The sequence below is a fragment of the Ochotona curzoniae genome, unplaced genomic scaffold, assembly GCF_017591425.1.
Source record: "Ochotona curzoniae isolate NIBS_2020 unplaced genomic scaffold, NIBS_Ocur_1.0 contig_2688, whole genome shotgun sequence".
Lineage (NCBI taxonomy): Eukaryota > Metazoa > Chordata > Mammalia > Lagomorpha > Ochotonidae > Ochotona > Ochotona curzoniae.
In genome coordinates, this window is record NW_024465553.1 from 17033968 (window position 1) to 17044443 (window position 10476).

The following is a 10476-nucleotide window of genomic DNA, read 5'->3' on the forward strand; positions in this document are numbered from 1 at the left end:
TGTACAACTACTGCTACAAGTGTGGGCTCCAAACTAACCCATGTCTGGTCCCATGAACAAGATAAAAGAGGGTCTTTCTCTGGGATGCTCTAAATGGATTCCCCATGACAGCATATGGCAGGGTATTTCTAAGTTCCCAGGTGATTTCTGCACATGCAGAGGCCCCAGGATGCCACTGTTGCACCTCATCAGCGAGCCACTTCCAGGGAGTTATACAGGAAAACAGTGAACACCATGATATGTGCTTCTGTGCTATCAACCCTTACCTGACTGCAGCCTCTGTGAAAACATGACAAGGGCTCTGCTCTGGCGAGAGGTCCAGTGGGGGCGGGACAATAAATAAACTGAGCTATGAGGCTTCCAGCTTTTATTGGCACAGCCAACAAAAAGGCGTGGGGGCCACTTCTGAGCAAGAGTCTGTGTCCCAGTGAGGTATCCAGTGTTATGGTTAACACGCCACTGAACCAGAAAGGCTGAGTCCCTGAGGCACACGAAGCCAGGTCCCTGGGAGGCCCCAAGACCCAGTTGGGGAACCTGCTGCCCTGACAGCCCATGAGGCAGAGGTGGTCCTGGACTGGGGGATGGGCCTTATGGCGTGGTGACCATAAAGACAGGGAATAGGTCACACTTCTCAGGCTGGGCATGGGCCGAGGAGGTGTTACAGCAGCAGCACTGCGGTCCCCTCTTGGTCTGTAACTGCAGATGCAGCTTCCGCCTAGGCCAAGGTGGTCACAGCACATGGTCATCAGGGTGGTAGAGTTCACTCATCAGGCGGTAGATGTAGGAAGGGGCATTGCCCCCAATGTTGGAGATAAAGAGGGTAATGAGCTCTGGGGGGACGTAGTCGAACACAGGGCAATGGATGCTGACCTTCTCCAGGATGTCCCCTGCAAGGCAATCCAATGTCAAGAGGACATTCGGGACCTCATATGAGAAATAAGTAGCAAATCGAGTGCAGACTCAATCATGCAGGCAGATGAGCTCCCCCGGGCAGGGATGCCAAATGTCAGCCAGAAGAGGCGACTCCATATCCCACCAGTCCCCTCTTCAGACTCTCCAGTGCTTCTGCGTAGCCCTCACAGTCAAACTCCAGCGTCAGCCCCAACTCCAGCCCTCCTCCCATACCAGAAGTCTAATCTCTCCCACTCTCCTCTGGCCAGTGACCACCATCTTCCAGCTGGCTGAGCACACACCCATCCTGGGCTTCACAGCACTACTTGCTGGCTCTGCACCTGCTGGGTTCTACTCACTCACGGACTTACTGAATGTTCTCCACAACCTTCCCAAAGCTAAGGCACTGCCCTGTCACTTTCTGTCACATCACCCATGCTTGTTTTCTTCTTCAAACACCCCATGAACTCAATGTTTTCTCATCTGTCTTCCACAAGACAATGGAATCTCTGTGGGAGCAGGGCCTTACCCATTTTAGTTATGGTCAAATGCCCAGTGCTCACAGTAGTGCTGGTTAGAGTGGGCACTCAGTAAGAGTGCCTAAAGAATGAACGTTTAAATCAAGAGCAGGGCGATTCAACTTCTCAGGAGAACAAGGACCCCAGGCCCTGTGCCGTGCTCTCAGAGGCGGCAGCAGGTGCACCGGGCTGCCCGCACAAGAAGCCAGAGAAAAGGATACAGGCCACAGGCAACCATGCTGAGTGGGAACATTCAGAGGCCGCCTCCCTTGGCAGCAAGTTCACTGAAGTGACTCCTACAGCCAAGAACAAGTACGTTTTCCCATTCAGTTGTTGCCTGTGTTGCCAACCATGTGCAAAGCCACACCCAGTCAGTCTGGATGACATAACTCACTATGGCCTCACATATCTATCTCAGGGGCTAAAGCAGGTCCCTAAGCTCTGTAAACTGCGAAGAGTACAGTGTCTACTTCTACTGAGGGCCCGACCCATCACACGCAGTTCCCGTACCTTCCGTGAATGGCAAGACCTCTTCAGGAGCCACAAATTTGTGAAACGAATCTTCTTCATTGGGGAACTATGGGGAAAATTTATTTTAATAGAGCCACAGCAATTTCAAACCTGGATACAAATCCAGGAAAATTAAAACCTGCATCTACAGCGGAAACAACCCAGACAGGTTCACAATGACATTATACAGAAAAGGCAAAGGGTGGAACCAGCTCTTGGCGGGCTGGACCAATCAGCATATACCCACACAACAGAAAGGCTAAGCCTTCACGAAAGGCAGTTGTGACACAGTACAACACGATGTTGTATTGAAAACACTACACTAAGTGGAAGAAGTCAGATGCCAAAGGCTACAAATGGCATGATTCTTTACATAAAATATCCCAGAATGGCAAATCCATGGAGATGGGAAACAGACGAGTGGTTACCAGAAAACAGCGAGAGGGAGAGCAGGGGAGTGACTAGTTAATGGGTTCAGGGTGTTTTCAGAGATGACAAAGTGCTGAAGCCAGAAGAACGGTGGTTGCACAATGCTGTAAAAGCACTGAACACCACTAAATTGCACATCTGAGATGGCTAATTGTACCCTGTGTGAATTTCATCTCAATTAAAAAACAGGGAGACCTATAAATAGGCTCAAGTTTTCCAAGCAAATTGCTCCCATCGCTGATGAATGGCTCTCCACTTAGTACTGCTACATTTAAAGCACAGAACCTCAAAAAACGATACACAGAACCCAGTCTGTGGGGGCAGATGCAGGAGCTCAGTAGGCTAACCCTCCACCTGCTGCGCCCAGATCCTATATGGGCACCATTCTGGTCCTGGCTGCTCCACTTTACATCCAGCTCCCTGATTATGTCCTGGGAAAACAGTAGAAGGCAACATAAAGCCTTGGGACCCTGCACCCATGTGAGGAGACCAAGAAGCTCCTGGCTCCTGGCTTCAGATCAGCTCATCTCCAGCCACTGCAGCCACTTGGAAAGTAAACCAGTGGATGGAAGATCTTTCTCTGTGTGTCTCTCCTCCTTTCTATAAATCTGCTTTTCAAGTAAAAATAAGTAAATGCTAAAAAACAAAACAAAAATAAAAATCTGTGAATCTGTAGTCCTAGCTTCTTTTTTTTTAAGATTTATTTTTAGTTAAAAGGAAGGTTTTACAGAGAGAAGTAGAGAGAGAGATTTTCCATCCACTAGCTCAGTCTCCAAATGGTCACAATGGCCAGAGCTGAGCTCACCCAGAGCCAGGAACCAGGAGCTTCTTCCAGGTCTCCCACGTGGGTGCATGGGCCCAAGGACTTGAACCATCCTCCACTGTTTTCCTGGGCCACAAGCAGAGTGCTGGATCAGAAGTGGAGCAGCTGGAACTATAACCAGTCCCCAAATGGGATGCAGGTAATACTGTCCCTGTGGTCCTGGTTTCAACCTGCTTGGCACATTCAGAAGCAGGGTGGCAGGCAGTGGCGGTGACTGTCACCAAGGGACTTTTTCGATTACACCTTGTCATCACGTTTCTGTTTTGACCTCCTAGTGCTGGCAGGATAGGCCCACCAGTCATTTTTCCCAGATCCAGCCCTCTGTGGCTCTCTTTAGTTCCCACCGGCTCTAACATAGCGAGTAAATGCAGACCTAAGGCACCCTGGGGTGAGCAGGTTCAAGCCCACGCTCTGGTTTCCTTCCCTCTGCTGGACACAGCCTAGACAGACATCCATACCTGCGGGGACAGCTTGAACATGGGGGCACAGACGATGAGCGGGGTGGAATGGTGCTTGGCTGCCAGCGCCAGAGTGTGGGTGCCTGTCACAGCTCGCAGGGCCCCGTTGGCCAAGATGGTCTTCGTGCCAATGATCACCTTTGGGGACAAGACAAACAATGGGACTGCCTGGTGATAGAGGGTCATCGGCTACAACAGGCAGCAGCTTCAGGCCCCTGCTCCAGTGTTCTGGTGGTCACAAGACAATCCAGGGAAAGGGGTCAAGGATCAGTATCACAAGTTCTAGCTTAAAAGTGATTTCCCTTGGAAAGAGTGAACACACAATGAGACAGAGAAGCATAATACCCACACTCTTGGCCCTGTTTTTTTCTGGAAATCTACAGGCCCTGAGAAGCCAGAAGGTCTGTCATTCATCGCCCACCATCGCCACGTGCTGTGAGCATAAGGAAGGCAGCAGCCCTGCAAGCCAACCCCTGGCACTTGGCATTCATCTCTCGGCTCCACTTCATTCTTGTCAATTCTTTAGCCATTTAGGGCTACTGTGAAAAATGTGACATGGACACAAAGAAATTGAGTTCATACATTTAAAAGACCTAGGTATGGACTTTCAAGAAGTACCACAAATTTTTCTTCTTTTATCATAGATATTATGGGAGGAGTGGGGGAAAAAAAATGTTAATTTTTCAGGAATAAAACCTTCGTGAATTCAGCATCACTGTAAATACCTTGTTACCTCCACTCACCTTGTTGACTCTTGACATGACAGCAAAAATGGCCGCATCCGTCATGACAGTTGTCTCGATGCCTGCTTTGGACAAATTGACGGCCATCTCATGACCCTGTGGTAGGAGGGAAAGGCCTTTGCTGGGAGAATGGGCAGGAGACAGTGAGAGCCCTCGGTCATGCTGGGAGTTGCGGGCACTGTGGCCTGGCACACCTCGCATACTCCCCGGAAGAGAGCAGGCACTCTTTGGAAGGCTGCCAGGAAGCTCAGGGGAAGCTAGTAAATATCTAATTGCCCATGGTGGCTGGGGCAGCCACATAGCTGGAAATACCACTTGTCTGCAGAGGCAAGCACCCCAGGCAAGACAGCTCCTGGCTCCTTTTACAACATCCTGCATCCTTACACGCTCCCTTTTGGAGACCTGTTAGGGATTTCCGGATAGAGTGAGATCACACTTCGGTTATCCTCAAGGACATTCCCCCTGAAAGAATCGACAGTCATCCCTCCTAGGACCCAGCAGCTCACCCGACTTTCCGAAACCAGCATCCCAGAATGGTCCCAGGATGAAAATTCCTTTCCTGTTCTGCTTTGGCACCCCAGCGTCTCACCAGCTCACAGATGGGTTCCAAAGTGGCAGCTCTCCCAGACCCCCTCCCGACTAGTCTTCCTTTCCAGCAATGTCCACAGCCCCTCACCTGGCAGAAAGGAGCGCACTCAGCCACAATAACATGGAATTTTCTCTTCTGGGCAGCCTCCTTCAGGAAGGCCTCCACGGTTCGGGAGAAGCCTATGGTCATGATCACCTCATTGGAGTGGATGTGTTCCAGGGCCTGGGCTGCAATGTTCTCTGTTGTCCCTTCTGCAAAACCAGACATAGAAACAGGCCACGCTGTACCACAAACACACATAATAGGAGTGAGGAGAGGGGACATGTGTCCTTCGGAGACCCTGCCTGCTACACAGACGCTGGTAGCATGGGCTTCAAAGGGGAGCTGTTCCAGTTTGCTAACAGCTTGACTCCTGTGGGACTCTCTGCCTCCCACATTCTTCAGCTCTCTCTCCCAGCAGAGCCCTGCGTTCCCCAACCCCACCATGGGCATTACACCAGCGCCTCACAACTTTCCAAGGAAGCCACAACCCGAGACATCTGGGGGTAAGCCGAGCTTCCCCTATAAGAATGCTTCCATGACACCTGCATTCTACAGGAGGCAGCAAGAGAACAGCTTTAGACACAGGCAGGAACTGACCCAGCTGCCCCTCCCAATCCCGAGGACCCCTGCAGGGTCCCTGGTCCCCAGGACAAGCAGGAGGGTGACAGGATAGGCAAAGGAACTCCCCAAAGTCCACAAGAAATGGACATTAATGTGAAAGCTCTCTTGGCGCAAAAACTTCTGGAAATCTGTAGTTTTCCTATAACTTTCTGAGGACCCCTCGTGTGTATGTATGTGAATGGGTGCGTGTAACATTTCAAGAGGAAGCTTAGTGAAAAGTCTACCAAGCATGGTTTGGTGAGTTCATTTTTTTTTAAAGGAAAATAAGACTCCAGCTGAGTCACGTTCTCTGCTGCTGGGTGTACAGGTGGGTCGGTAAGAGAATGCAGAGAGAACTGGGAGAGCCCTACTGCCCGAGCATCGAGATGGAGGTCAACCTGGGCACAGAGGGTCGGGGTCCCCAAGTCCCTGCTGCCCCATTCAACAACCTGCTGGGGCTGCCCCCTGCTTCCCTCTTCCCCCGATTCCCTCACCTCCCTCAATCCTCCCATGCCTGCTCCGTGCACCTGGCCATCGCGCCCCTCACCCAGCTCCACTAGCAGCTCATTAATGGCTTCAATGATGTTGGACTGCAGCTGCGCATAATGGAAGCTGAAATCCTCGTTCAGGCCTCCGGAGGTCAGCAGTTTGTGCAGGGACTCCTGCTGGTCGCTCTCGTCGCTGCGTCCATGCAGTCTACAGAAGGAGGGCGGAGAGGGAGGCGTGGGGAGGTGGGTACCAGGCACCGCCAGGGGAAGCGGGAGAAGGAGGAGTGGGGAGGTGGGTACCAGGGGCCTCCTGAGGTGTACCAGTGCCACCCGGGGAGATGGGAGAGGGAGATAAGGGCAGGTGGGTACCAGGGGCCGCCAGGGGAGGTGGGAGAGGGAGAATCAGGGGCAGCCAGGGGAGGTAGGACAGGCAGGCGCGGGCAGGTGGGTCCCAAGGGCCTCCCAGCCTCCCGCGGCCGAGTGAGTTCGCACGGGCAGCGTCCCGGAGCTAGCCTCACCTGCCGTACTCCTCGCGGATGATCTTGAGCACCCGGCGTACCATGTTCCCCACCGTGGTCTCGGAGGGCTGCGCGGCCACCATCCTCCTGCCCTCCCCGCGGATCAGCTCCATCAGCTCCCCTGCAGCCCAAGACGCGGAATGTGAGGCCTGGGCGACCCTCAGCCTCGCGGTAAGGCAGAAAACGGGGCCGGGCACCGAGTAAGGCTGCGCCCATCTCACCCGCATTGCTCCAGCGGTGTTCCGTGATGATCCGGCGCAACAATCCTAGGGTCTCCCGGGCCATGTCCTCCGAGCTGCGCTGCCCGCCGCCTCGCTTCAGGCTTTCCACGAAGCCCTCGATCCGCTCGGACAGTTCCGAGTCCTTCTCCGCGGCTCCCGGCATCTCCACCGCAGCCACCTCGCCGGGCCGGCGAAACCCGCACCTGTTCCGAGACCGTGGAGGATACACTTCCGGGGCGGACGAGGCAGATTTCCGCTCTGCCGAAAAACTCAACTTTGAGTGACGGCAGGCCACGCCCCTCACTCCTCTGTCCCACCCCTCCGTCTGTCTGAGCCAATGAGACGGGAAGCTCGCGGCAGAGAAACGGAAGTGGGTTTCCCTGCTCCGATGAGGTGGCCCAGTCAAGCCTCCGGAGTGTGGCTGGTCCCGTTGCCATGGGAACAGCCAAGTCTACACCTCTGGCTCTGCCAGCGAGGGCTGAGTGGGCTCCCAGAGTTCGCGCTCTTTCTCTCTCGCTCTGTCCAGGTCTGCAGCACCTAAAGCTTGTGTCATGTAAGTAAAGTCTTGCAAACCAAACCCAAGCATACATTAAACACAGAATTTAAACCAGGAATTCAAAGCTGGTTCGATACTTGTAAATCTTTCAAGGTAATACGTGAACGATGTAGGAAGTAAAGCTGCCTCAGCATTCCAGTCAGTGCAAGAAGCAGCATTTGATGAAATTCAACAGCCGTTCGGGAGGAACACTCTGAAAGACACCAGGGAGTATTTTCAGTCTGTCCAAGTGCAGCTGCCCAGGCGTACTCTTGAAATCAGCCGGGTTGATTTGGGGTGCAATTATTTGTTTATGTTAAGATTTATTTGTTTTTATTGGAAAGGCAGATTTATGGAAGGAGAGACAGAGAATCTTCCATCACTGGTTCACTCTAAGTGGCCACAACAGCTGGAGCTGAGCCAATCCAAACCCAGGATCCAGGAGCTCTTTCAGGTCTCCCATGCAGGGTCCCAAGGCTTTGGGCTGTCCTTGACTGCTTTCCCAAGCAGGGAGCTGGATGGAAAGTGGGGCAGCTGAGACAAGAACTGACATATGTGGGATCCTGGCTCATGCAAGGCGAATATTTACACACCAGGCCCTCACACTGGGCCCTTGGGTGTTTTTTAAACATGTGGTTTCATCAGGGTCTCCAAGGTATCATCAAATGACCATCGCCTATCCCAGGGTGCTGATGTGCTTTGACAACCGGAAGCAGCGCCCTCCCCCTCCTCACCTGCAGTGAGGGAGAAAAAAAAATAAAACTCAAACATGTGTCCCACCTACCTTCCTCTGTAACCTGAACCTTCTCACCCAGAATCAGAGGCTCTCAACTATGTAAACTATAGTAAAAAGAAAATAAACAATTTTAAAATAATAAAATATAACATGTGGTTTGTGTATTTAAATAAAACAATACTAACACATCCTTGTCTGCTAAACACCATTTTGAATGATATGCCTTTAAATATATATAGATTTGTAAATCCATATATATTATGTTTAAATATACTTTGTATATATATTAACAATCCCCAAACAGCATACAGTTTAGTGTTGCTTGTTTTTGAGAGTTTTTCTTTCAACAAATGGTATTGTGATTTTCTAGAATATTCCTAGAATTCACACGTTGTTCCATGCCTCTGTAGTTCTCTTTGCGCTCCTGGCATGTGAACACACCACAAGGACATGTGACATGTGCATTTTCCTTCAGGAGACATTTGGGTTGTTTCCAGTATTTTTTTTTTTAGGGGGCAAGCATGAGTGAGTATAAACAATAACTCTACTTTTGTGTATGTTGGCGTGTCTGTATGTGGAACAGCTGGGTCACGGACTAAGTGAATGTCCCACATGGTGGCTAGATGTCCTCTTCCAGGGTGGTTGGCCTAATGGGTACTCCCTGCAGCCACGCTGAATTCTAGCTGATCTGTATCACTGGCATCATGAAACGTTACCAAGTATCTTCTTCTGGGTAGCGGGTAGGCATACAGGAATATTCTATGTGGCTTAATTTGTATTTTCATGAATACCAATCAGGTGTTTCCTTTTCTTCACATGTCTGTTGACCTTGTAATGTGGGGTGTGTGTGCATCTGATAGTGTCTTTTGCTTACATTCTTCTTGATTTTTAGAAAATCTTTTGCTAGTAAATTCATAGGAGTGCTTTTATATATTTTGGATGCTACTTTTTTTCAGTTGTTTTTCTCATAAATAAAATATAGGGCCTGGTGCAGTAGCCTAGTGGTTAAAGTCCTTGCCTTGCATGCGCCGGGATCCCATATGGGCGCCAGTTCTAATCCCAGCAGCCCTGCTTCCCATCCAGTTCCCTGCTTGTGGCCTGGAGAAGTAGTTGAGGACGGCCCAAGGCCTTGGGATCCTGTACCCACATGGGAGACCTGAAAGAGGCTCTGGGCTGCTGGTTTCAGATTGACTCAACTCTAATCATTGTGGCCACCTGGGGAGTGAATCAGTGGATGGAAGATCTTCCTCTCTGTCTCTCCTCCTCTCTCTATATCTGACTTTCCAATGAAAATAAATAAATCTTTTTAAAAAAATTTAAAAATAAATAATACATTCTCTCAGTTTAGAGCTTTTTTTTGTACTATGAGATGTGTTTAATCAAAGTTCTTTATTCTGATGTCTTCAAATGTGTCCACGTGGAGCCAGATTATGGTGCAGTGTATTAAGTGTCTGCCTGAGACACCTGCATCCCACATGGGTGCTAGTTCAAGTCCCAGCTGCTCCACTTCCCATCCAGCTCCCTGCTTTTGCCCTGGGAAAGATAACGGAAGTTTTCAGCACGTGAGAGACCTGGATGAAACTCCTGGCTCAGCCTTGGCAATTGAGACCACTTGGGGAGTAAACAAGCAGATCATAGGTCTCTGTCTTTCTCTCTCTGTCTCAGCTTCTCCTCTCTCTGACTTTCAGATAAAATTAAAGTATCAACCTTTGTTTTCAAAAAGAGATTTCTTTTAAAGGTGGAGTTATGTATACTGAAAAGCGAGAAAGAGATTCACTCCTGAAATGGCGGCGTTAGCTAGGACCGGGCAGGAGGCAGAAGCTGCTTCTGGGTGCCGTTTAGGTCCAGGGGGGCCAAGAACGTGGGTTGTTTCCAGGAGCATGAAGCGATCGCCATACAGATCTTGCCCTCATTGTGTAAGATTTATTGTTGGCCATGTTACATATTTATTGATATTATATATGATGATCACTATTGTTCATCATTGCTTACTTTATAAATACGGTACATCTCCTTTCGGATTTTGAAAAATTATCTGAAAGGCGGAGACAGAGAGACCAAGTTCTCACCTGCTGGCTCACACCCCCAGACACCCAATGCAGGTGGAATTGGGCTGAGGCCAAAGCTGAGAGCTAAGAATGCCATCTAGGTGTCTCCTGCTGGGTGGAAGGATCCCAACTACGTACTCCAACATGGAATTTAGGTTTCTAAATCACTATGCTAAACTGTGTACCTACAACTCTCTAATTTGCATTCTTTGCTCATTAATCCAAGTGAACTTTTTTTATACTTATGGATCACTTGCATTTTTTCTCTCACAAATTACTAGTCGTATAGTGTGTCCTTTTTCTCATGTTAAATGTGGTGGACATTCC

General features: G+C 50.1%; 1 protein-coding gene across 1 annotated transcript; it reads right to left on the minus strand.

Annotated features, from left to right (window-relative positions):
- Positions 1-352: 352 nt before the first annotated feature.
- EIF2B2 (eukaryotic translation initiation factor 2B subunit beta) lies at positions 353-7067 on the minus strand. Its single transcript, XM_040975275.1, has 8 exons — positions 6831-7067; positions 6610-6730; positions 6151-6299; positions 5049-5212; positions 4373-4468; positions 3630-3767; positions 1920-1986; positions 353-887 (listed from the first exon to the last, which is right to left on the minus strand). The coding sequence occupies exons 1-8, from the start codon at positions 6991-6993 to the stop codon at positions 730-732; spliced, it is 1056 nt and encodes a 351-aa protein (XP_040831209.1). The 5' UTR covers positions 6994-7067; the 3' UTR covers positions 353-729.
- Between the last annotated feature and the right edge of the window lie 3409 nt (positions 7068-10476).

What these genes read in the sequence shown, in the direction of transcription:
- EIF2B2 (XM_040975275.1), bottom strand. Translation starts at nt 6,993, where the DNA reads ATGCCGGGAGCCGCGGAGAAGGACTCGGAACTGTCCGAGCGGATCGAG. An exon ending in TGAGCTGCTAGTGGAGCTGG is followed by an intron (nt 5,213 to 6,150) that starts GTGAGGGGCGCG and finishes CTGGTTTTGCAG; the next exon opens with AAGGGACAACAGAGAACATT. An exon ending in GGTCTTGCCATTCACGGAAG is followed by an intron (nt 888 to 1,919) that starts GTACGGGAACTG and finishes ATTGCCTTGCAG; the next exon opens with GGGACATCCTGGAGAAGGTC.